The following is a 27,269-nucleotide window of genomic DNA, read 5'->3' as shown; positions in this document are numbered from 1 at the left end:
TATAATGTGACGACCAGAATTACATACAGAATTGCACGAGGCCATGGCCTCAACAAAGTTCACTGCAACTTCAAGGTGACCTCCCTGCTTTTGTAATCATATCTAACAATCATAATCACAATGACTCAACAAGAATCAACTTCCTATTATAGGATGCACCAATGCCCTCTTACCGATTTTGATTTTCTTCATGCCCTGGTCAGTCTCCTCTCGGTGCCGTTTCCTCACATCCTTCAGGTTCGGCATGTTGCGGGCAATCTCCTGCTGCTGTGTGCCGAGGTCGAGGAGCAGAGTGGTGATTTGGGCATGGAACTCGAAGGAGGACGGATGCTTTAGCACGCTCAGCAGGTGCAGCTTCAAGTTCTTCCGCACACTGCTGACCTGGGACTTGGCCAGTGTTGGGGGCAGATTTGCTGAAATCAAGAAAAACAGGACGTGTAAAAAGATGGCAGCTACTTGGGCTGATAAGAGACCCAGCTATTCCTCACAGCCAGGAGATTCTAGCTCACCGGATAAGCTTTGAGCAACTGCACTGGCTCATCTTCTAGGCCAATGGTTCTCAAACTATTTTGGTTGAAGGACCTCTTTACAAATGGATGAGCAAGTGGACATTGTGTCCAAGTTATAATATTCAATGTGACAATGCTGAATGGAAAGACTGTTTTTTTAACAAAAACAGTTTTTTCCCGTAAGGTGAGTGTGCCTACTTCCGGTGGCGGCGATGTCCGAGTGAGCCGCACATTCGGTGGGCTCTCACTCCGGCCGGCTGGAACAGCTGTTTCCCCGCGATAGCGGGACTACGGAGGCGGCAGAAAGGCTGCCTGGAACAGAGGAGGAGAGCGGGCTGCAGATGATGTAAGTGTGGGAGGCCAGCAGGTGAGGAAGAAGGAGAGAGAGAGAGAAGGAGGAAGCTGACCTGCAGGGTAAGATGGCGGACCCACGGACCTTCCTTCCTCCAGGACAAAGGGAAAAAGAAAAAGTTTGGAGTTGCTGAGGAGGGACAGCTTGGACCCACTTCAGATGCCCAGGAGGTAAAATTGAAGGAGCTGGGCGAAGGAAAGCGGCAGCGGAGGCGCTGAGGAGCGGGCTGCGGCATATGGAACAGCGGGATTCCAGAAGGCAGAAGAAGAAGGAGAAAAAGGGACAGAGACAAGGACCGGAAGAAAATTACCTGGGACCTAAGATGGCGGACACACGGAACCCGGACTCAGCAATCCAGCTGGCGCTGGATAACATGCTCCAGGTAATGAAGTCCAGTTTTGAAGCGCTGAAGCGGGACAGCTTGGACCCAATCCAGAAAGCGGTGGATCAGCTGAACCAGAGGCTGGACGCCCAGGATGTTAAAGTTAAGGAGCTGGGAGAAGCGGTGGAGAAGCAGGCGGATGCGCAAACGGTTGCAGCGCTAGAAGTGGACGGCCTGAAAGAGCGGCAGAGAAGACTGCTGGACAGAGTGGAGGAGCTGGAGAATAGAGTCCGCAGGAACAATCTGAGGATGGTCGGCCTCCCGGAGGGGGCGGAGGGAGCTGATGCTGCAGCGTTTGTAGCAGACCTGCTGAAGCAGCTGATGGGGGCCGAAGCCTTTCCGCGACCGCTGGAGCTGGAGGGGGCACACAGGGTGCAGGCAAGGCAGGGGCGGCTGGGCGGACCCCCCCGCCCGATGGTGATTAGGTTCCACAGGTTCGTGGACAAGGAGCGGGTGCTGCAGTGGGCAAAGAGCGCCAGGAGCAGCACGTGGAATAACAGTGTGCTCCGCATCTATCAGGACCTAAGCCAGGAGGTGGCTCGGCGGCGAGCAGCCTTTAAGAATGTCAAGGAGGTGCTGTTCAAGAAGCACGTGAAGTTTGGTCTGCTGTTCCCAGCTCGGCTATGGGTCACGCACCAGGGTCAACACCACTACTTTTCCGAGCCCGAAGAAGCGATGGATTTTGTGAGGGACCTGGGGCTGGTCCCGAAAGGAGGCCCCAAGGACGCGAGTTAGGGCCCGAGGATTTCTGTGGGGAGGAACGCCGAATGTGCCTGGACTGCTGCTCAACGGTTTGCTGGGCCAATGGGGCCAAGTGGAACATTTGAGACTCTTTCCTTTGTTCATGGACATTTATGTGCTTTTTCTCTTTTTTCTATGTTTTTCCCCCTTTTTTTTTCTGTTTGGGCTTTTTGTGCAGCTCGCGGAAGACACTGGAGCCGGCTTGCCCCAGTGGGTGGGGAGGAGGGCGGGGAAACAAGGGGAATGGGACAGGAAGGCGCCGGAGTGTTGAGTCACCGGGCTAGCAGATTGGCTAGTCAAGGAAGTCAGATGGGGGGGAAAGCTATAGCCAGTAGATGGCAGGGGTGGGGGTATCGGGAGATGGGGTTAGGGGAGGGGGGGGTTGTTCTGCTGACGGGAGAGGGACTTGAAATAGGCACTGGAAAGGAGGTCGAGGGTGGAGGCAGCTATAGGGCGGGCCAGGAAGGGCGCGACGCACGGGTCAGGGGCCGGCCCGAGAAAGGCTATGGCTGACCGGCGGGGTGGGGGGGGTGGGATGTGCCCCCCGACCAGGCTGATCACCTGGAACGTCAAGGGACTGAATGGGCCGGTTAAGAGGGCGCGGGTGTTCGCGCACTTGCGGGCCCTGAGGGCGGACGTAATTATGTTGCAGGAGACACATCTGAAAGTGTCAGACCAGACCAGGCTAAGGAAGGGCTGGATTAGCCAGGTCTTCCACTCGGACTTGGACTCGAAGTCCAGAGGGGTGGCAATCATGATCAACAAGCGTGTGCAATTTGAGGCAGAGGGCATATCCGCAGACAGGGGGGGCAGATACCTGATGGTACGGGGCAGGCTGGAGGGGAGAAGAGTGGTGCTGGTGAATATATATGCCCCGAACTGGGATGACGTGGACTTCATTAAAAGAGTGCTGGGGAAGATCCCGGACTTGGATTCTCGCAGGCTAATAATGGGAGGGGACTTTAACATGGTCCTTGACCCGACTTTGGATCGGTCGTGTCCCAGAACGGGTAGACTCTCAGCAATGGCAAGGGAGCTGAAAGGGTTTATGGAGCAAATGGGGGCAGTGGACCCCTGGAGGGAGGGACAGCCAACAGGAAGGGGCTACTCGTTTTACTCGCACGTCCACAAAGTATATTCCAGGATAGATTTCTTTGTGCTAAGCAGGGACTGTAGGGGGGAGGTAAAGAACACGGAATACTCAGCAATTACCATTTCAGACCATGCCCCGCATTGGGTGGACCTGCAGTTAGGGGGAGCGAGTTATCAACGCCCGCAATGGAGGCTAGATGTGGGATTGCTGTCGGAGGAGGGGATCTGCGAGAGGCTTCGGAAATGTATAAAAAATTACCTGCAGGTGAATGACACTGGGGAGGTCTCAGCGGCGACCGTGTGGGAGGCGCTAAAGGCAGTAGTGCGGGGGGAGCTGATTTCAATTGGGGCCCATAGAGCCAAGGCAGACCGGGCAGAGATGGATAGATTGGTCAGGGAAATGGGCCGGATAGATGAAGAGCACGCGGAGTCCCCGGGGGAGGTTTTACTCAGGGAGAGGCAGAGGCTACAGGCGGAACTGGGGGCACTATCCACGAGCAGGGCCGTGGAACAGCTTAGGAAGGCGAGGGGAGTGGTGTACGAGTATGGGGAAAAGGCTAGCAGACTGTTAGTGCAGCAACTTAGGAGGAGGGAGGCGGCCAGGGAAATAGGTAAATGGAGGAAGGGCTGTGGGCAGAGGCCCTGAGTAGGGTAAACTCGACCGCGACATGTGCAAGGCTCGGGCTGATCCAATTTAAGGTCGTTCACCGGGCCCATATGACGGTGGCTCGGATGAGCAAATTTTTCGGGATAGAGGACAAATGCGCTAGGTGCGCGGGAGGACCAGCGAACCATGTGCACATGTTTTGGGCATGCCCCGAGCTGAGGGGGTACTGGGAGGGATTTGCGGGGGTCATGTCCCAGGTGCTAAAAACAAGGGTGGTGATGAGTCCAGGGGTGGCAATTTTTGGGGTTTCGGAAGACCCGGGCGTCCAGGGGGAGAAAGCGGCCGATGTGCTGGCCTTTGCTTCCCTGATAGCCCGGCGACGAATATTATTGGCGTGGAGGGACTCAAAGCCCCCGAAGACTGAGTGGTGGCTTGCGGACATGTCAAGTTTCCTGGGGATGGAAAAAATTAAGTTCGCCTTGAGGGGATCTGTGCAGGGGTTCACCCGGAGGTGGCAACCATTTATTGACTTCTTTGCGGGAGAGTGAGCGTCAGCAGGGGGGTGGGGGGAGGGGGGGGGGGGGTAGAGTAGAGTAGGAGGGAAAATATGGCGGGTAGTACGGGTGGGAGGGGAGCGGGCTTGTGCAATACGGTACGATGGAAGTATTGAAAGTACGTGGATGTTTGCACATTTTTGCCTTTTTTTTGCTTCCTTTCTGATGATGTCTGTAACTGTTTATAAAGCCAAAAACTACCTCAATAAAATTGTTTATTAAAAAAAAAAGGTGAGTGTGCCTGTGCATTGCCCCTTCGTGGCAGAGGCCCCGAGACAGGAGGAGCTCGAGGACACCACATTGAAAGGAACAGGAAAGCAGCTAAAGGGAGTAGGAACTAGTGGGAGCAACAGTCCAGGGAAGTGGTTAGCCCAGGTAGTGTGTGTGAGAGATAGAGAGAGGGAGAAGGAAAATCTGGAGCCCTGGGTAGAGGATGGGGGCACAGGGAGGCAGCAAGAGACTCTTGCGAACAGGAGTTCTGAGGGTTCTCAGAGGAAGAGTAGGAGCACTATGGAAGCACAAGAACATAGGGACCGAAGCGGGAGTAGACCATACAGCCTGTCAAGCCTGCTTTGCCATTCAATACGATCTTAGCTGATCTTGGGCTTCGACTCCATTTTTCTGTCCATTATCCCTTAATTTCCTGAGACACCAAAAGTCTGTACCTCCCAGTCTTAAATATATTCAACGATGAAGCACCCACAACCATTTGAGATAGAGAATTCCAAAGATTTATAGAGAGGAAAAATTTCTCACTGTCTCAGTCCTAAATGATCATTCCCTTATCCCTAGCCTGCTGCCCCCTCAATCCCCAATTAGTGGAATCAATCTCGCGATGTCTACCTTGGCAAGGCCCGTCAGACGCAGAGCATTGAGAGATTAGCTGGAGCAGGGGGAGTGAACTACATTATCTGTGGAAAGACCTCACCCCGGGTTGTCGCTCACTTGTTTTCTCTTGACCATTGTGCCTTGGGCGGAAGCCTATCTGCAAAGCCAGTCTTGCATCGCAGACTGAGGTCTCCGATGACCCCCGCTTGAGCATGACATGCGAATCCACGAGCCCAGTCAGCACCAAATCTGAATCCACTGGAGTTGGTTCAGAGGCAGCTGGCAAAGATTAGAGTTGGGCAGGTGGCCGAGGGACTAAAACACATCAAAAGTTCCTAACTAGTGATTCATGAGGTGGTGTAAATGCAGAGAGAAATAGCATTCGAGAACAGACATGAGCAAAATTAACAAAAACAAAACTATTTGCTGACTTTGAAATGAAAATCCATGAAAGCCTAGAAAGTTTGAACCTGCATTTTTGTTACCTTTCTCCGATAAACAAGAGCAGGGGTGTTCTCTCCTGTGTCCTGGTCAATATTAATCCCTCAAAAAACATCACTCAAAAATAAATGGTCTAGTCGTTAACATGTTGCTGTTTGTGGGAGAATGTTGGGTGCAAATTGGCTTCCATGTTGCCCACAATACAATAGTGACTTCATTTCAAGTGACTTCATTGGTTATAAAGTGCCTTGGGATGTCCCAAGATCATGAAAGGCATATACAATTTGAGTCTTTCTTTCTGTCAATGACCTCACCATGAAGGGTCTCGTATGCTTGGATGACCTCGGACATGTACATGGGGCGTTGTCGAGCGATGGTTGCCAAAGAGCCCAGCGCAGCAGTCAGGTTGATACTGGAAATGGCGGGATGTACCATGAATTTCAGGAGTTGTTCCAGTGCTATTTTACCCTCTTCTTGAAGACTGCCTAGAAAAGATGACGACAAAAGTATCAGCAATAGTATCTTCCTCAGCAGACAGACCCAGGGTTGGTTGGGAGGCGTGTCATATCATAGAACTGTTACAGCACAGGAGGAGGGCACGTTATAACTCATCCACCAAAGGAGGAATCTGGAGCCTGTCGTTCCTTAATATAGTTTATTCACATGTTGCGTATGCGTTAATTCAGAGAACACAGGTACAGACTCTGTTTTCCTACCACCACACAGGTGCAAACCAGTCCCAGCATATACATCAGAATAATGCCCTAACCTTTCCCCCGATTAGTAACAGCTGCTCTCATTTACAATGAAAGCATGCACTTCATTGTGACAGGAATGGACCACTAACAGGTCATTCAGCCCATCATGCGTACACCAGCTCTCCAAATGAGCAAATCACCTATTGCCATTCTCCTGCCTTCCCCTCATAACCCTGCATATCATACGCATATTTCATTTTACAGAGAACCATGGGTAAGAAAGTAAGAATTTTAAAAAATGTACATTTATGGTCTTCATGAGTAGCCGGTGACCTAGTGCATTGTCACTGGACAGGAATCCAGAGACCCAGGCTAATGCTCCGGGGACCTGGGTTCGAATCCCACCATGCAGATGGTAGAGTTTTAATTCAATTCAAATCTGGAATTATAAGTCTAACAATGACCATGATAACTATTGTCGATTGTTGCAAAAACCCATCGGGTTCACTGATGTCCTTTAGGGAAGAAAACTTGTCATCCTTACCCAGTCTGGCCCTAGTTTTAGTCTTTATAAGTATCACAAGTAGGCTTACATTAAGTCTGTAATGATGTCACTGCGAAAATTCCCAAGTCACCACACTCCGGTGCCTGTTCGGGTACACCGAGGAAGAATTCAGAATGTCCAATTCACCTAACAAGCACGTCTTTCGGGACTTGTGGGAGGAAGCCGGAGCGTCCGGAGGAAACCCACAGACACGGGGAGAACATGCAGACTCCGCACAGACAGTGACCCAAGCAGGGAATCGAACCTGGGACCCAGGCGATGTGAAGCAACAGTGCTATCCACTGTGCCGTCCTGCCGCCTACATGTGACTCCTGACCCACAGCAATGTAGTTGACTTATAAAATGGCGTGCACTGCAGCACTCAGTTCAGGGCAATTAGAGACGGGCAATAAATGCTGGCGCATCCAGCGATGCCCACATACTCTGGACTAAATTTTTAAGAATTCAAGGAGATTGAAGAGTAACTGAAAAGTTACCTGAAGGTGAAAGGGCAGATGGGTGGAAGAAAAAGTGGGATTAACTGAACAGCTTCTCCCAAGAATCGGCAGGGGTATGATGATGCTGAACAGCCTCCTTCTGAACTGTAAGAGTTTATTCTATGAATGTTCTTTTGTCAAACCAATTTTTATAAGAAAAATAAATTTACGTATGACTTGGAAAAAGCAAATAAACGGGGTACAGCAACGAAGGGAACTGGGGAATTAAAAAACATAAATGATGCAAAGGTGCATTTCAGTTAATAAGGCTCAAGCACAGGGATTTCAAACTCAGGGTCGCCACCCACAAGTGAATCGTGGGCAGGTTTCAGGAGGGTCGTGGCATTCCTGAACGCGGGAGGAACGCGCGACTGCCACAGCCAGCTTTTAAAAATGCCGGCAGCGATGGACCTTTGAGATTGCCATCCATCTCGTGCATACGTGCGCAGGGCCGGAGCTCAGTGGGATATATAGCCTCGTGGCATCAGCGCACCGCCCAGGGCCAGTTCTTTCAGAAAATGACCGAGTCCTCCCACCGAGAGCGGAGGCAGAGGACAGATCAGGCGTCCCGTGCGCTGACGTCACGAGTTCTGGGCACGAGAGCGATTCCTCCATTGTGCAGCTGCCTGCAGTGCTGGTGAGAACTCCTGGGCCGCTGGTTATCAACCCACGAAGAAGCTGAAAACAGGAACAAAGCAAAAGCTTCATAAAGATGATTAATTGATGCACTGCAAATCAGGATTGAAAGTTAATGTGTGTTATATGCAGGGTTGTACTGTCAAATGAAAGTTTAAAACCCTCAAATCTTCAAAGATATTTGAAGACTAAACACGGCGAGTTCGAGGAAAAACAAATTTTTTTTCAACGAATGCAGTGAAATCTTAAATAATCAGCGGAAGTCATTATCAGAAATGTAGCATTGAATAACAAAACAAGTAACATCAGGCTCATCTATCACATTAAAGGCAAGTAAAAATGGTGTGTTACAAATGTCGGCCAGCCTGGGTCACGAAGGTTGGCTGGTATGGGCCCCCAAGGATGGCCAGTTAGCACAAATCAGTTCTGGGCAAAAAAAGTATGAAAAACACTTGTCTAACAAAAACAAACTGAGCAATAGGGCTTATTCCAATAGGGATAAAATAAAATAGGCTCTGCCTAACATGCACCAAATCTTGGTTAGCCCACAGTATGTGTATCTTTCTGGTTTCCCATATTATAAAAAGGATATAGAAATATTGGGAAAGTATAAAGAAGCATTTACAAGGATAATCCAGAACTGTGAGTTTATACCTATCTGAAAGGATGAACAGACTGGGTCTCTTTTCTCTTGAAAGGCAAAGGCCGAGGGGTGACCTGCAGAGAGGTCTTTAAAGTTAGGAAATGTTTTCAAAAGATAGGAATAAGAGAGCAAGTTTTCACTTGCAGGAGAGAGCAAAACTAGATGTCATAAATGTAACATACAGACAGTCCTCGACTTGACGACATTTGCGTTAGGACGAAGGCGCTTACGTTTATAAATGGACAGACACCTTGTTTCGACTTTCCCATGTTGGTTTTGACTTTGTCATCACGCCAATGTCATTCATACATTGACATTCAGTTGCTGTTCCGATGCATTTTTGCAGCATTTGGTGCCTTTGTTTTTCCAAACTTACAATTTTCGCTGCCCAGAATGGCGGCAGAAAAAGGTAAATCCTGTCTATAATTGGTGGAGGACAACATTCAGGGATACTTCAGTGAAAAAAAGTGTTATCCTTGGTTCAGAAAAAAAACCATTTAGAATTGTTCTTATGGAAAATTCAGTTCTGGATACGGCTGAAGACACAGTTCTCAGAAACAAACTGTGCCGCAAGTCCGAGGACTGCCTGTAATCAAGAGACCAAATAGGGACTTCAGAAACTTCCGTACTCAGGTGGCAATGAGAATGTGGAACTCGCTATCACCGAGAACAGTTGAGTTGGATAGTTCAGATGCATTTAAAGAGAAGCAGTTAAGCAAATTAAGGAGAGGGAATAAACGGTTACGTTGACAGTGTTTGTTAAGGGAGGACAGAAAGAGACTCAAGTGGAGTATAAATGCAGTGTGGACTGTCTGAACTGATAGCCAATTTCTGTGCTCCAAACTCTACATAATCCACATAACCTCCACTTATTAATACCATCGGCACTCACTCGAATTCTAAATCATGCTTAGCCAGCAGGCCGTCAACCCACTACTGTGCTCAGCTCGACAAAGTAGAATTAATATGCCACTGAGCACCCATCCATTGAAACTGGGTCTTGCATCCACACCAACAATTTTAAGAATAGATGGTTTGAATCCATAGTGATATCATTACCCACTTCTTGAATGGCTGCTTTATTAGCAGTAACAACTTGTCCTGCAGCATACCCACCGGCATTGATGTAAGAGTGATCCTTCACAATGCGATCCAGGCTAATATCATTCTCCTGCCGCTTGGGGACCTCTGAATCTGGGGTGCGAGATGACAGTGTGATAATCAAGCTCTCGATGAATTTGATGGCATGAGTGCGGATCCCATCGTTGTCAGAGTCCAGCATCAACACGATGTCATCCTGCATGTTACTAACCATGTCCCAGCAGGCCTCCTGCATTTCACTGATAACCCTCGACTTCACCATCCACTGGAGAAAAGAACCACAGGTTAAAATCTCAGCAGAAAAGAAAACACACAGGATATCTGCACATCTGATGTGTTACAGTTCATTCGACGTTCGAGTTGCTCTGGCAACCTGCACTTTTCCACTCGCTTCGTTGTCTGACGCTATCGATAGTGAGGGTTCAACATCCTTTCCGTCACATGGCCGAACAGGAATTTCTCCCACTCTTACCACCTGCCATTGGCGAGTGTGCACAGACAGTGACCCAAGCCAGGAATCAAACCGAGGCGCTGTGACGCAAGTGTTAAGTAACCACCATGCTACCGTTTTCCTGCTCTCCGCTGGCAGCCCCCACAATCACTTGCCTCCTCCTCCCCACACACAAATGCGTGCACTCCACACTCCAATCCGCACTGCCCACCCACCTGTGCCCTCACCCCTCCTCCTCCCCCGTGCAGGCTGCTGCCATGCGCGCTGCCCACCCACCCGCATTCCTCCTCCTCCCCATTACAACACTCAAGCTCCCCCCCACCCCCCCCCCCCCCCCCCCCCCCCCCCCCCCCCCCCCCCCCCAAAGCCCAAACGCGCTTCTCCACCCCCCTACGGCACCCACAGTCCCCTCCTGCGCACATTTGCTGGTTCCCACCTCGTCTCACTACTTACCGCCCCACACCACTTGTGCTTCCCCCCAATACTTGCTCCCTCCTCTCCATAGACGTGGGAAATTGCTCTGCATTTCCCCACACGTGCCTGACCGCACTCGCACCTCAACCCCACAGGAGTGCCGCACTCCAACATCACCCTCCACAGGAGCACCTGCACCCCACCTCACACAGGAGCACCCGCACACCCTCCACCTCCCAGAGGAGCGCCCGCACTCCCTCCACCCCCCACAGGAGTGCCTGCACTCCTCACAGGATCACCCGCACTCCCTCCACCCCCCACAGGAGCGCCCACACTCCCTCCACAGGAGCACCCGCACTCCCCCCGCTTTGAATGCACAAGGCTGTGCCTTGCGCAGGAGGAGGTGGAGGTGGAGGAGGTGGAGGTGGAGGAGGTGGAGTTGACCCTGCTCAGTGCCTCGCTCCAGTCCCCACCCCTGGAATGTAAGGGGTGTGCTATTTCCCTCATGGCTGCCTGCTTTCTCAGCTGGTGAGCCAGTAGGCAGCCAGCCCTGTCCACATGTTGATAGAAGGTTCCCCCTGTCTGGCGGAGTTGGTGCACTGCTTTCCTGGTGGATAGCAGATTAAAGTCCATTTGTAGCTTTTTCCTCTCCGCCAGCAGCTCTACAGTCTGCCCTCAAAGTACCTTGTCGACCTCCAAGGTGGAGTCGACCAGCTGCTGCCTGGCTGCCCTCTCTTCCCTACTCTGCATACCTTGCATTCTATCATCTCTCCTCTAATCACGACCTTCAGTGCCTCCCAAAACGTGGAGGGCGAGACGTTTCCCCGTTCTGGATATTTTCACCGGGCCGTTAAGTCCCCTTACTTAGGGGCAGCACGGTAGTTAGCACAAATGCTTTACAGCTCCAGGGTCCCAGGTTCGATTCCCGGCTGGGTCACTGTCTGTGCGGAGTCTGCACGTCCTCCCCGTGTGTGCGTGGGTTCCCTCCGGGTGCTCCGGTTTCCTCCCACAGTCCAAAGATGTGCGGGTTAGGTGGACTGGCCATGCTAAATTGCCCGTAGTGTCCTAAAAAGGAAGGGGGGGGGGGGGGGGGTTGTTGGGTTACGGGCATAGGGTGGATACGTGGGTTTGGGTAGGGTGATCATTGCTCGGCACAACAGCGAGGGCCGAAGGGCCTGTTCTGTGCTGTACTGTTCTATTCCAGGTGACTATCCTGGTATGGGGTTTCTGAAACCCCCTGGTCCTGCAGGATCACCCATACTTACCTCGTCTTTCCATGCTTGCCCTGCTCGCTATTACGGTGGCTCCCCTCCCTGTGCTGATCTAGTCCTGGCCCCATGCTGCCTACCTGCCTTCATCCCCTCCCTCACCCCCTTACTTGCTTCCCCTATCCTCGCTCCCTTCCCCATTTCCCATCTTCAAACTGAAAACGAGACAGCATAGTCCCGTGCAAAAGCATAGTCCACATTACAGTCATTGTCTTCGGTCCGTCCACTTTCTTTTCCTTTCTTCTACTTTTCTCCCCCCCTGCTGCCTTCACCGCTGATACGTCTGTTCTTCCTCCAAGTTGTTCGGCAGGGTGCAAAAGTAACGTTCCTTCCCTTGGTATGTTACCCAGAGTCTGGCTGCGAACCAGCATGCTGAATCTCATCCCTTTTTTGTGGAGCGCTGATTTAGCTCTATTAAATTCGGCCCTCTTTTTTCCCCAGGTCCATCCCAATGTCTTATAGACCCTGATTCTGTGCCCTTCCCACGGGCACGACTTTGTCTGTCGGCCCACCTCAGGATCTTTTCCTGGTGTTGACACCGGTGTAGGTTTGCAATTATCGCTCTCGACTGCTCCCCAGTTTTGGGTTTAGGCCGGAGCCACCTGTGTGCTCTGTCGAGTTCTGGGGGTTTGGAAAGCTTTCCCTCCCAACTAAATTGCCCAGCATTTGGGCGATGTAGCCTATTGGTCCCTTTCCTCAATCGCGGCTGGCAGACCCACGATGTGGATATTTTGCCGCCTGGACCTGTTGTCCTTGTCCTTTAAGTTCTCCTGGGCTGCCACCAACCTCTTCACCTCGGCCTCCAATCACTCTGGTCCATCGATGCCTTCGCCAGGTACAGGATTGTCTTCTCCTGGGCCTCCACCTCCGTACCAGGGCATCTATCGTGCACTGAAGGGCAGCTATCGTTTCCATCACTACCTCCGACACCACCATCTGTACCTCCATTTTGATCACTTCCTTCATAGCGATCAGTTCCTTTTTTAAATGCTCCTCCACCCATCTCCGTGTTTGGGGGGGGGGGTACATGCCATTGTCCGCACCTGCTCCGCCGTTCGAGACGCCCATCTCCCCCTCTCCTGGTTCACCTGGGCCTCCGCCCTGCCTCGTGGGGCCGCTAGTCCACCCGCCCGTTTGCTCCGCTTCTGCCTTCTCGTCGTCCCTTCGAGCTGCTGTTTGCCGGCATCTTTCTTCCCCCTCGTCGCTGTTCGTGCCTTTTATGTTTGGGGGAGTCTTGGATGGCTTTTTGGGCCAAATTCACTATGTTGGGTCCAACTGGGAGGAGAGCCACCTGATGTGCATCCGCTCAGCACATCATCACCACCAGAAGTCTCAACTTCGCAAAATTTGCTCGTTGGCCCCTTGATTGAAAAATATATAGGAAATGTGCCTCTCCTCCCAAGCAAAAGTGCTGGACAAGCCTGGTGTAGACCTTTCCAGAGGGTGCAACTTCAGTCTGGGAGCTGAAACCTGGGATGTTAAAAACACTGCCCTCTCGCAGTCAGGGAAACTCATATCACCTACCTGGAGAGCCACCTTGTATAGCTGCGTCATGGTCAGGATAACCTTCTTCACCACGTTGACATTCTCATCCTTCAGCAGCATGTTGAGGTTTGCGATGAGTTTCGGCAGCAGCTCATTATCCCGCTTACTAAGACGGGGCAAATTAAGAAATGATGTGGAGAATAATGCAAAAAAAGTGTTCCAAAGTGGAAAAAGGCAATCGAAAAGGAAAACTAACCTTGCCTCCTCCATGAACCCAATCACAAACTTACGAACATCGACAGATTTATCCGACTGAAATGCAATGATTTCCTGCGAAGAATGAGATTGGTCAGTTTCCTGTATTACAACGGTTCAAAATTACTCAATTGGCTGTAAAGTGTTTTGGGACAGCCCAGTGTCATGAGGGCACTTTAAAAATACAAAACTTATTTCTGCCCAAACGGCAATCTGGAGATAGGGAATGGATTAAATAGTTTATTGAGTTAGCGGCATGATACTTGATTTAGCTATCGGTCGTGGCTCAGTGGGTAAAACTCAAGAGTCTGAGCGCTTACGGTCCACTTCCAGACACTCCACAAAATCCAGGCTGGCTCTCCCAGGGAGTACCATTGAATCAAGACCCCTCATCGTATGCCCCCTCCCTTGCTACCCACTCTCATTCACTGACTGTAAAGGGAACTGGGCACCCTGAGGCCATGAATGGCACTATATGCAAGTCCTGCATTGAAAACCAGCTCTCTCTGCTGGGATGGTTCACAGTTTAAGACACCCAATCCCGGCAGGTCAAAGGATGGCTACTTTAATAATCAGGAGTGAATTCAACTCCACGCACCAGATATGGATATTCACAATGGACTCAACTCCCATGGTTATGTTCAAACATCACAGTTGTTAATGTGCATTGAGGATGCACTCTACCAGTTACTCACATCTAGAAAGTTGTCGAGGAGTGTGGGATCCTTATTCAAAATCAGCTCCTGAACCTGTGGAAGAGACAAACAGAGACTGAAATAAAGTACAGAATCCGCAATGTTACCTTCAAACAGTGGAGGACATGGGGATAACCTTAGAATCCCTACAGCATAAGAGGTGGTCATTCTACCCAACCTGCACATCTTTAGGCTGTGGGAGGAGACTGGAGCACCAGGAGGAAATCCATGCAGACACGAGAAGAACAGACAAATTCTACACAGTCATCCGAGGTCTGAATTGAACCTGGGTCCCTGGTGCACGGAGGCAACAGTGCTAACCATTGTGTCTCTCGCACCGCAATCCCTAACCGAGCTATTGAACCCACCTAACTTTGAGTACACTGAACCATTCTGTTTCTAACAGGATAGAGAGACACCATGACATAGCAGTAAAGTCGCTAGACAGGTAATTCAGAGCCCCAGGTTAATGCTCTGGGCGACAGGGGTTCAAATCCCACCACGCCGTTTGGCGGAATTTAAATTTAATCCATAAACTCTGGAAATGAGAGCTAGCCTCAGCAATGGCGACCATAAAAACCCAACTGGTTCACTTATGCCTTTGAGGGATGGAAATCTGTTATGTATGTGACTCCAGATGCAAGCAATGTGGTTGGCTCTTACCTGTCCTCTGAAATGGCCTAACTAAAACCACTAGGTTTAAGGGTTAGCAATGATCAACTAACTAGGTTCAGCAATGGTCAACAAATGATGGCCTTGTCCAGCAACACCCACATTGTTTCAAAGAATTTTAAAAAAGGATAGTGACACTACAGAAGGTGGAGAACATTCACCAGAATGATGCCTGAACAGATAAGGCAAGTTCGAATAGACTAGATTCTTCTTGTAGAAAACACAAGAGGGTGACCTAGATGTCGAGGTGTTGCTGAAAAAGACATGCTGTCAAAGTTTTTAGTCTTGCACTCTTCAGATTCACAAGAGTACCAATAGTAAACATAACAATTTATACTGCATGAAAAGCATTGGTAGAGGCGTTGCCATGGAGAATGCACCAGGGGACAGTTAACTGCCAAGCTTTTATTCATATTCAAGTCAGGCAGGATGACTGAGATTGTTGATGGCATTGCCATGGGGAATGAACCAGGGAATGGAAGTTCTTCACACTTCCATGGTTTCGTTGAAAAGGAACAATGTGTGGACATGCTCCTTCTGTCTGCAAAGGCCAGGGCTCTGCTTGTATGAATTAATACGTTAGAAGCCACATATATTCACCCACATGCCCTACAAGGGAAGAATTACCCACACGAGACCAGCTCCTACACGCGTCGGCATGAGCATGTGCAACTGCAATATAGTTTTATGAGCAAGATTTATGATACGGTTACAATATACAATAACACGATCAACTTTTTGATGCATGGGGCTGAAAACAAAAAGGAACCAACTAAACATGGAACCTGACACGCACTCCCGCTTGGAACAGGGCATCACCGCGTTGCTGCCTCAAAAACAGAGTTATTTTTTCCATTCATCAGAGTTAGTTTATTTTTTCAGTGGGAAGCAGTTGGGTAGGACCGTTAGCGATGGTCCATGTGGTCTTTTCCCCCCACTTAAATGGGGCAAAAGACTTGGAGAACCCTTGTCATAAAGCACATCGGCCAACTAACCACGAGCAACATTACAGGCACACTAAAATAGGTTAAAATAAAAATCTGCGGCTCACACCAGCTCCAAATGCATCACTGACCTGTTTGAGAACACTGATCTTGTTATCAGTAGCGATGAGTGCCGCTTGATTCAACAGATCCACCACCTGCAACACAAAATGAACCAGGTATTCAACAGTCAGTCTCCACAAATGACAGCATTCTAAAAATACTTCATATCATTACAATTCGTGCAGGACAGGTTGCAGAAACGTGGTCTGTACTTCGACATTGGGGCTCATCTAATTGTGTTTAAAATCATTAAACATAGAACATACACTGCAGAAGGAGGCCATTCAGCCCTCACTTCCACCCTATCCCCATAACCCTTCCTAACCTTTTTGGTCACCAAGGGCAATTTATCATGGCCAATCCACCTAACCTGCACGGACTGTGGGAGGAAACCGGAGCACCCGGAGGAAACCCACGCACACACGGGAGGACGTGCAGACTCCGTACAGACAGTGACCCAGCCGGGAATCGAACCTGGGACCCTGGAGCTGTGAAGCATTTATGCTAAACACCATGCTACCGTGCTGCCCTACATGGTTTGCTGGGCTCCCTGAGCACTGAATACACATGTCCTCGGTCCCAAAAAACCGGCTCATCCTTGTCCCGGTCATATGAGCTCTATGCAGTACCTTAAACTGTATGAGGCTTAGCCTCGCACACGAAGAGGAGAGTTCACCCTTTCTAGGGCATCGCCCACGTCCCCTCCTCAATCTCCTCACCCAGCTCCTCCTCCCATTTATCTTTCAGCTCCTCCACCGAGGCCTCGTCTACCTCCTGCATCACCTGGTACACTTCCGAGATCCTCCCCTCTCCAACCCATACCCCCGAGAGCACCCTGTCATGGACCCCACGCGATGGCAGCAGGGGGAACCCCGCCACCTGCCGCTTGACAAACGCCCTTACTTGCATGCACCTAAAGGCGTTCCCCGGGGGGAGCCTGAACTTCCCTTCCAGCTCACCCAGGCTCGCAAACTTCCTGTCTATGAACAGGTCCCCCAGCCCCCTGACACTTGCCCTGTGCCAACTCAGGAACCCGCCATCAATTCTCCCCGGAACAAACCGGTGGTTCCCCCGTATCGGGGACCCCATCGAGGCCCCCACCTCCCCCCTGTGCCGCCTCCATTGCCCCCAAATCTTGAGGGTAGCTGCCACCACCGGGTTCGTGGTATACCTTGTCGGAGGGAGCTGCAGCGGCGCCGTTGCAAGCGCCTCCAGGCTCGTACCCATACAGGATGCCATCTCCAGCCTCTTCCATGCCGCCCTCTCCCCGTCCATTACCCACTTACGCACCATCGCTGCGTTGGCAGCCCAATAATACCCACAGAGGTTGGGCAACGCCATCCCCCCCCCTCCCCCCCAATCCCTGCCCCGCTCCAAGAACACCCGTCTCACCCTTGGAGTCCCGTGTGCCCACACAAACCCCGTAATGCTCCTGTTAACCCGAGAATTAGGCCATTTGGCCCATCAAGTCTGCTCTGCCATTCAATCATTGATGATATGTTTCTCAACCCCATTCTCCTACCTTCTCCCCATAACCCCCTGATCAAGAACCTATCTATCTCGGGCAGCACGGTGGTGCAGTGGTTAACACTGCTGCCTCACGTCGCCGAGGTCCCAGGTTCGATCCCGGCTCTGGGTAACTGTCTGTGTGGAGTTTGCACATTCTCTCCACGTTTCGAGTGGGTTTCGCCCCCACAACCAAAAGATGTGCATGGTAGGTGGATTGGCCATGCTAAACTGTCCCTTAATTGGAAAAAATTAATTGCATACTCTAAATTTTTTTTAAAAGAATCTATCTGTGTCTTAAAGACACTCCGTGACTTGGCCTCCATAGCCTTCTATGGCAATGAATTCCACTGATTCACCACCCTCTGGCTGAAGAAATTCCTCCTCATCTCTGTTTTAAAGGATCATCCCTTCAGTCTAACGCTGTGCCATCGGGTTTTAGTTTCTCCTACTAGTGGAAACATCCTATCCACGCTCACGCCATCTAGGCCTCAGTACAGTATTCTGTTGTTTCAATTAGATTCCCCCCCTCATCCTTCTAAACTCCATTGAGTGCAGACCCAGAGATCACAGCAGCTCCGTATGACAAGTCCTTCATTCCGGGGATTATTCTTATGAACCTCCTCTGGACCTTCTCCAAGGCCAGTACATCGTTCCTTAGATACGGGAACCCAAAACTGCTCACAATATTCCAAATGGGGTCTGACCAGAGCCTTATACAGCCACAAGAGCACATCCCTGCACTTGTATTTTAGCCCCCTCGACAGGAATGATATTACATTTACCTTCCTGACTACCAACTGAACCTGCATGTGAACCTTGAGAATCCTGAACTAGAACTCCCAAGTCCCTTTGTGCTTCTGATTTCTGAAGCCTTTTCCCATTTAGAAAAATAGTCTATGCCTCTATTCTTCCTACCAAAGTGCACAACCTCACACTTTTCTACATTGTATTCCATCTGCCACTTCTTTGCCCACTCTCCTGGTCTGTCCAGGTCCACCTGCAACCTCTGCTTCCTCAACACACAGGTCACCCATTTAAGACAGAGATGAAGAAGAATTTTGTCTCTCAGAGGGTAGTGAATCTGTGGAATTCTTTACTGCAGAGAACTGTAGAGGCTGGGTTGTTAAGTTTCTTTGAGGGTGAGATAGACAGATTTTTAAACAGCAAGGGAATCAAGGGTTATGGGGATAAGGTGGGAAAGTTGAGTTGAGGATGATCAGATCAAGCCATGATCTTATTGAATGATGGGCTGAATGGTCCCCTCACTCCCAGCCCACATCTCTCAGGTTTTTCTCCTCCCCCCCCCCCCCTCCTTTTCTTCATCGCCACCACCCGTTACCTTGTCAAGAACACGCTTACAAGCAGACATCGTCTGCAGGATGGATGGAAAACCTTTCAACCTCAACTGGTTGAAATCCAAGGAGAAAGCAACGCTGACAACACGAGTGGATGACAGTGCCATTTCCACTCTCTAAGAAGAGAGAATTTCTAAGCCATATTTGATACCTTCGCAGAAGCATACCAAAGATTTGGTCTCAACCTCGAAAGACACACATCCTTTGCCAACCCGGCCCAGGGCAAGATCTGGTCTCTACCTCGATTAGGATTTATGGAGAAACTTTTGAAAAAGGTGGAACATTTATAATAGCTGGGGAGCCACCTCGAAGCCTGACATCGATGTGGAGAGCCAACATCGCAAGTGACTCCTTCGGATTCCTAAGGACGAGGGTCTCTGACGCCCGCGCCATCCGTGTTGACAGCAAGATCCTTTTGTGCAAGGCAGACATCCTCCCAACTCTTCTATCCAGCACGGAAGCTTGGACCAAGTACAGACGCTACCTCAAGGTCCTGTAGAGGTACCATCAACGCTGACTGAGATGGATTCCCCACATCAGCTGGGAGGACAGGTGTACTAACATCAGTGTTCTTGAAGGTGCCAAGGGCACCAGCATCGACGCCATGATCAAGTAAAACCAACTCCACTGGCCAGCCATGTGCTTAGATTGCCAAGTTCCCGTCTTCCAAAGCAAACCTTCTTTGCCCAGCTCAAAGAAGGCTCCCAAACAAGTAGGAATATGAAAGAACTTCAAAAAACACCCTGAATAAATGCAACATTGACGTCACCGCCTTGGAGAACTTTGCTCTGAAGAGACCTACTTGGAGGAACCTTCTGATTAAAGGGACACAGTTCTTCGAGGGCACCCAATGGCAAATGGAAGCTTGGAAAGCTAGCCCGAGAAAGGATTACCAGCGACCTAGAGTCCAAGGACCGATCCCACTTCCCGGAAACACCTGCCAGGTGTGCGGTAGAAGATGCGGATCTAGGATCGGGCTCATCAGCCATGCAAGAACCCACAACCAGGAAAACAGTTTATTTGGTGGACAATCTCACAGGTCAGCAAGTGACCACCAAAGAAGTTATCCCTCCCTCTTCCCCCATACCCTTCACCCCATATCCTGCACTCTTGCCCCGTACCACCGCCCTTCCCCATACACCCCCACTCTTCCCCGTACCCACCCCCCACTCTTCCCCCGTACCCCCCCACTCTTCCCCCGTACCAACCCCCCCCACTCTTCCCCGTACCAACCCCCCCCACTCTTCCCCTGTACCAACCCTCCGCCCACACTTCCCCCGTACCAACCCCCCCACTCTTCCCCCGTACCAACCCTCCGCCCACACTTCCCCCGTACCAACCCTCCCCCCACACTTCCCCCGTACCAACCCTCCCCCCACTCTTCCCCCGTACCCCGCCCCCACTCTACCCCCGCCCCCACTCTTCCCCCGTACCCCGCCCCCACTCTACCCCCGCCCCCACTCTTCCCCCGCCCCCACTCTTCCCCGTTCCCCGACCCCCACTCTTCCCCGTACCCCGACCCCCACTCTTCCCCGTACCCCGACCCCCACTCTTCCCCGTACCCCGACCCCCACTCTTCCCCGTACCCCGACCCCCACTCTTCCCCGTACCCCGACCCCCACTCTTCCCCCGTACCCCTCAATAACCCTCACCCGCTCGCTGGTTGTCAGGCTCTCCATCGCGTTATTCTCCTCCTCATTGAAGTACTGCGTAGCAAGGCAGCGGCGGGAGGAGCCGCTTTCCGCGGCCGGCAGAGTCGCCGCCATTTCCGAGCCTGACTCCCGAAGGCTCCACTCACAGCAACAGCACTACGCATGTGCGGGGTCAGGGTGCGCGGTCCCACTGCGCATGCGAGAGTCAGGCTGCGCGGTCTCACTGCGCATGTGGAGGGGGTCGGTGTGCGGAGACACACTGCGCATGTGCGGGAGTCAACGACAACCCACTTTACAGCCACCATTTTTCAGCCAATGTTAGTTACTCCATCTTTTATTCTTTCATGGTATGCTGGCCCTATTGCTGGTTGCTTGTGAACTGAGTGACTCGCTCGGTCACTTTGTGGGAGGGAGCATTGCTGTGAAGGTCTGGAGCCACATGGAGGCCAGACCTAGTAAGGATGGCAGATTTCCTTCCCTAAAGGTGTTGAGATGCCGGCGTTGGACTGACGTGAGCACAGTAAGAGGTCTTACAACACCACGTTAAAGTCTAACAGGTTTGTTTCAAATCACTAGCTTTCGGAGCACTGCTCCCTCCTCAGGTGAATGAAGCGGTAGGTTCCAGAAACATATATATATATAGACAAAGTCAAAGATGCAAGACCATACTTTGAATGCGAGCATTTGCAGGTAATTAAGTCTTTACAGAGCTAGAGAGAGGGGTAACCCCAGGTTAAAGAGGTGTGAATTGTCACAAGCCAGGACAGTTGGTAGGATTTTGCAAGCCCAGGCCAGATGGTGGGGAGTGAATGTGATGCGACATGAATCCAAGGTCCAGGGTGGGGCCGTACTCGTGTGCAGAACTTGGCTATAAGTTTCTGCTCGGCGATTCTGCGTTGTCGTGCGTCCTGAAGGCCGCCTTGGAGAACGCTTATCCAAAGATCAGAGGCTGAATGCCCTTGACTGCTGAAGTGTTCCCCGACTGGAAGGGAACATTCCTGTCTGGCGATTGTTGCACGATGTCCATTTATCCGTTGTCGCAGCATCTGCATGGTCTCGCCAATGTACCATGCTTCGGGACATCCTTTCCTGCAGTATATGAGGTAGACAATGTTGGCCGAGTCGCATGAGTATGTACCGCGTACCTGGTGGGTGGTGTTCTCACGTGTAATGGTGGTACCCATGTCGATGATGTGGCACGTCTTGCAGAGATTGCCATGGCAGGGTTGCGTGATGTTGTGGTCATTGTTCTGAAGGCTGGGTAGTTTACTGCAAACAATGGTTTGTTTGAGGTTGCGCGGTTGTTTGAAGGCAAGTAGTGGGGGTGTGGGATGACCTTGGCAAGATGTTCGTCTTCATCGATTACGTGTTGAAGGTTGCAAAGAAGATGTCGTAGTTTCTCCGCACCGGGGAAGTACTGGACGACGAAGGGTACTCTGTCGGTTGTGTCCCGTGTTTGTCTTCTGAGGAGGTTGGTGCGTTTTTTTGCTGTGGCGTGTTGGAACTGTTGATCGATGAGTCAAGCGCCATATCCCATTCGTACGAGGGCATCTTTCAGCGTCTGTAGATGTCTGTAATGCTCCTCTTCGTCTGAGCAGATCCTGTGTATACGGAGGGCTTGTCCATAGGGGATGGACCCTAAACACATTAAAGAAGCCATCCCCTTTGGAGAAGCCCTCCGTATCTTTATAATAATAATCTTTATTAGTCTCACAAGTATGCTTACATGGAGACTGCAATGAAGTTACTGTGAAAATCCCCAGAGTCGCCACACTCTGGCACCTGTTCGTGTACAATGAGGCAGAATTCAGAATGTCCAAATCACCTAACAGCATGGCTTTCAGGACTTGTGGGAGGAAACAGGAGCATCCAGAGAAAAACCACATAGACACAGGGAGAACGTGCAGACTCCACACATACAGTGACCCTAGCTGGAAATTGAACCCGGGTTCCTGGAGCTGTGAAGCAACTGTACTACCGTACCACCAATTTTGCTGGGGCTCCTTGATGCCATACTCGGTCAAATGGTGCCATGATATCAAGGGTAGCCACTCTCACCTCGCCTGTGGCATTCAGTTCTTTTGTCCATGTTTGGACCAAGGCTGTAATGAATTCAAGAGCTGAGTGACCCTGGTGGAATCCAAACTGAGCATCCGTGAGCAGGTTATAACAATAATAATAATCTTTATTGTCACAAGCAGGCTTACATTAACACTGCAATGAAGTTACTGTGAAAAGTCCCTCGTTGCCATATTCCAGTGCCTGTTCGGGTACAGAGGGAGAATCCAGAATATCCAATTCCCCTAACAGCATGTCTTTCGGGACTTAAGTGCAGCTTAATAGCACTGTTGGTGACTCCTTCCATTACTTTGCTGATGATGGAGAGTAGGCTGATTGGGCGGTAATTGGCTGGGTTTGATTTGTCGTGTTTCTCGTGTACAGGACACACCTGGGCAGTTTTTCACATTGCTAGGTAGATGCCAGTGTTGCAACTGCTTGTTCCAACACAGTAATAAAATACCTTTGACATAATGCAAGAAAATAGCTACAATTACTGCTTAAACAATTCTTTTCAACACAGTGACACGATAATCCGTAACTGCTGTCTTTATTTCTACTCGCACAACAAAACCATGTCAGATGCCAATTGTAGGATATCTTATTTTATCTTCTAATAAGAGTTTATTATCCGGTTGATTGGAGGTGTTGAAACTATTATTTAATACACTTGCATATGAACTAAATCAAAACTTAGAAACAAAATACCAAACAATACTTGAGTTGGTCAAACACATGGCAAAGGAAATTATTAAACATAAAAGCATAAATAAATCATTTTAAAAATAAACAAATGTGATGATTAAATAATTCAGGAAGGCAGGAACTCAGGAGGCCGACCTCGGTCACGAGGTCTTACTTTAAGGGAATCCTTATTGATGGTATAATCCCTCATTTACTCTCATTGGTTTCTAATTTTGAGCTGAGACCTCCTGATTTGTTCAAATAGATGTCTGTCACTTAGAGGATGGTTTATTAATCAAACATTGGCCATGACTTGAGATTGATTGGTGTTCATCAGGGATAATTCAGTGTCTAGGTTTCTCATGCCACTGCTGGCCAGAGAACTTGCTGTAACTAATTAGTTGATACATACTTACTGCTAAATGAATTGTTATATGAAACATTAGTTGAAACAATGTCTTGCGTTTTGACAGACATGAAAATAGAGTTCAATATTTAATTCATTATCTGAAACAATGACTATCTTTTCACAGTCATGGCATTTTGAATAATTCCACTCTTTAGCCATGCATTCAATTAGCACCGAAAAACAACAATAAATCAATAATCTATCACCAATCTAGTTTTAAATACAGTTAGCCTTCAGGAATACCTGCTGTACAGAGATGCCTTGAATACTCCATTTTGAGAACGAGAGATCTTTTGAGACAGCTGAAAAGAAAGGGACCTGACACCCTGTCAGAATAATGCAGAATCTGTGGCTGTATTTCTTCAGAACCCTTCTCAGCTCACCTTCCAGCCACTGGGTAAACCTGAACCTCAACACCTGATTGCTTCAACCTCTGGCTCCTCCCATTAACCACATCATCTCACTAAACTGAACACAATGTCTCCAATGATCTACTCCGCAGGGAACCCTCTTTAATATAAATAAAAGACAATTAGCCCAAACTTTTATGATGCTTTAATTGCATCTCTGGCTCCAAAAGGCCTAGCTGTCTGGCAAACCAGCCTTTTAAAAAACATGACTGCAGCAATCACACACCAACCCAGGCTTTTAACCCTTACTGTACCAAATTCATATCATACAACATATCTGAAATTCCTACATTCATCACAAAAGTATGACTCTGGCTAGCAGAGGGTTTCCTCCTGATTCCCATTGGCTCCAGATTTGCTCCATCTCCTTGATGCAATTCTTGGTCAAATGCTGCATGATTTGTCACTGACACCTCAGCCCTGGAGTTAAGCCCATTTGTCCATGTTTGAACCAAGGCTAGACCAAGGTCAGGAGCTGGTGGAACCTACACTGGCTAGTGAGCAGGTTATTGCTGAGTAAGTGCCACTTGATAGCACTGTTAATGACACCTATCATTTTACTGATGATCAACAGTATACAGATGGGGTGATAATTGGCTGGGTTGGATTTATCCTGCATTTAGTGATTACGGCAGACCTGGGCAATTTTCCACATTGCGGGTAGATACATGTGGTGTAACTGCTCAAACAGTTTGGCTGGGGGTACAAAAAGTTCTTGAGTTCAAGTCCTCAGTACTATTGCTGGAATATTATCAGAGCCCATAACCTTTGCAGTATCTAATGCCTTCAGCCGTTTCTTGATATCACATGGAGTGAATTGAATTGGCTGAAGACTAACATCTGGGGACATGCTGGGAACCTCTGCAGAAGGCCACGATGAATCTTTCACTCGGCACTTCTGGCTGAAGATTGTCGTGAATGCTTCAGAAGCCTTATCCTTTACACAGATGTTCAGGGCTTCCCTACCATTGAGGGTGGGGATATTTGTGGAGCCTCCTCCTCCACTGAGTTGTTTAATTGTCCACCATCATCCACGTATGGATGTGGCACGACTGAAGTGCTTAGATCTGATCATTGGTTGTGGAATTGCTTAGCTCTGCCTATCACTTGCTGCTGTTCGGGTCCCAGACCAGACCCCAACATTTGTTAGAATAGAATCATAGAATAGCAGACAAGAACCCCAAACACTTTTTAAAAATTTGTCAAATTGAGGAAAAGATACAACCCCTCAGGAGCAATGACTCTGACCAACGGGTATCTTTTATGTCAAAACACACTTTAATTTAAACACAGAATTAACCACATTAACATAAAAAACAGCTTTTCAATTATTAGTTAAACAGTTCTTAACCACAAGGAAAAACTTAGGTTTCTGCCTTACACTTTCACTATAAATATTCCAACTAAGCAACTCTAGTACAATTACAATGCCACTTATAAATAAAGGCCACAGAACATGTTTACTTGCTTATCTGTGTGGAGACTTATTGGAGAGGGATCCTTTCAAGACCAACCTGAAAATCCTTGTCTTGTCAGAGGCTTCTGGTCAACCTGACCGCATTTGGCAAAACTGCTGTTCACCTTAAAGCCCTATAAACAGACTGCAAAACTACAGACAGACCTGGCTTCTCCAATTCATGACATAATCTATATCGCACTGTGATGTTCCATCACATGCTCAGTTAGGACTAAATACAATCCCTCATAAATTATCTACTCTTGAGGGAGTGTCCAGAAATCATAACAATGTTGCATTAGGCCCTCTATAGGTAAACAAGTACATGGTTTGAATCAATCATGACCTCACCTTTTATGACCTCTTAATTACAGCTGTAGCAGACATACAATCTGGATACCTTAACTAGATCCTTTAATAATATTACTGCACAAATTGAGTATACTCGGTTAACATGCAGGGCATCGTCAGTGTGCAAAATTTTCCCTCACACCATGGAAAATTTGTTGCAGGGACTGCCCAAAGTTGCCATTTATTTAGATGATGTCCTGATTACCAGTTCCACGGAAGAGGAACACATAGCCGACTTGGAAGAAGTGCTATAAAGATTCTTGAGCGCTGGCGTGTGCTTGAAAAGGGAAAGGTGTACATTCCAGGCCAACGTGGTGACCTATTTGGGCTACAGGGTCAATGCAAAAAGGTTGCACCCGGTGAGAGAGAAGATAAAAGCCATCAGAGAAGCGCCCACCCTGAAAAACACCACAAAGTTGAAAAGTTGAAGTCCTTCTTGGGGATGATTAACTATTAGGGTAGATTCCTTTCCAATCTGGCCACCCTGTTTGCGCCATTGCATGCTTTGTTGAAGAAGCACCAGAAATGATTTTGCAAAGTACCCCAGAAGGAGGCCTTCAATCAAGGGAAGCAGTGTCTTCAGTCCACTAGTTTACTGATTCAGTTTGATCCTCGAAAATAACTTGTCCTCACCTGCAACGCATATCCATATGGAATTGGAGCCGTTCTTTCTCATCGATTGTCCAATGGAACAGAGAGGCTCATCGCTTGCAAATCCCGAACCCTCTCCGGGGCCGAGAAAAAGTACTCTCAAATTGAAAAGGAGGCGTTGCCGGTTGTGTCCAGCATTTAAAAATTCCACCAATATGTCAATGGACAGCATTTCACGTTGGCAACAGATCACAAACCCTTGTTGGGATTATTCAAGGCATACCGCCCAAATAGAAGGCGGGGCATTGCTACTGCCAGCCTATGAATACACTTTGGAGCATCGGCCTGGGGCCCAGATATGCCACACTGATGCCTTAAGCCGTCTCCTGTAACCCATTAGCTCCAATTCCCCACTGGCACCTGAGGAGGTTGTGATTACTTTAAACTTCCGGGAAGCATTACTGGTGTCTGCAATACAATTCAGGAAGTGGACACAAAAAGACTCTATCCTGTCAAAAATGACTTTGAACAGTGGTTTGACTGGTCCTGTTTTGGAAACGGGCATATTAAAATGAAGGTGTTGGCACAGAGCTACATGTGGTAGCCTGGCATCAATGCCAACATTACTAACATGGTCGAACATTGCGAACAGTGTCAAGAACAGCGGAATTTGTCTGCTTCCGCTCCTCTGAACCCCTGGGAATGGTCCGGTAGGCCTTGTGTGAGGAAAGCGTCGACTTTGTGAGACCTTTTCATGGCGAGGAGACCATGTTCCTTTAGTTGTAAGATGCCCGGTAGATGCCCACTCGAAATGGATGGACGTGTACCCGATGAAGACCACTACACCTTTTGTGACCATTGAACGGTTGTGCCAGTGTTTTTG

At 49.3% G+C, this 27,269-nt stretch overlaps 1 protein-coding gene across 2 annotated transcripts in view; it reads right to left on the bottom strand.

Annotated features, from left to right (window-relative positions):
* sympk (symplekin) overlaps positions 1–20,581 on the bottom strand; it is a 54,937-nt gene extending 34,356 nt beyond the window's left edge. Inside the window, exons 1-8 of one of the 2 annotated variants that reach the window (XM_038785890.1) lie at positions 20,428–20,581; positions 15,941–16,006; positions 14,194–14,247; positions 13,500–13,573; positions 13,283–13,409; positions 9,641–9,890; positions 5,821–5,991; positions 174–413 (exon numbers count right to left, since the gene is read on the bottom strand). In XM_038785890.1, coding sequence (XP_038641818.1) covers positions 174–413; positions 5,821–5,991; positions 9,641–9,890; positions 13,283–13,409; positions 13,500–13,573; positions 14,194–14,247; positions 15,941–16,006; positions 20,428–20,541 — 1,096 coding nt within the window. In that variant the 5' untranslated portion in view covers positions 20,542–20,581. The remainder of the gene's footprint in view (positions 1–173; positions 414–5,820; positions 5,992–9,640; positions 9,891–13,282; positions 13,410–13,499; positions 13,574–14,193; positions 14,248–15,940; positions 16,007–20,427) is intronic. The other variant, XM_038785891.1, reaches the window with a different exon arrangement.
* Between the last annotated feature and the right edge of the window lie 6,688 nt (positions 20,582–27,269).

Source organism: Scyliorhinus canicula, chromosome 27 (assembly GCF_902713615.1).
Source record: "Scyliorhinus canicula chromosome 27, sScyCan1.1, whole genome shotgun sequence".
NCBI lineage: Eukaryota > Metazoa > Chordata > Chondrichthyes > Carcharhiniformes > Scyliorhinidae > Scyliorhinus > Scyliorhinus canicula.
This window is presented reverse-complemented; position numbering and strand designations above follow the sequence as displayed.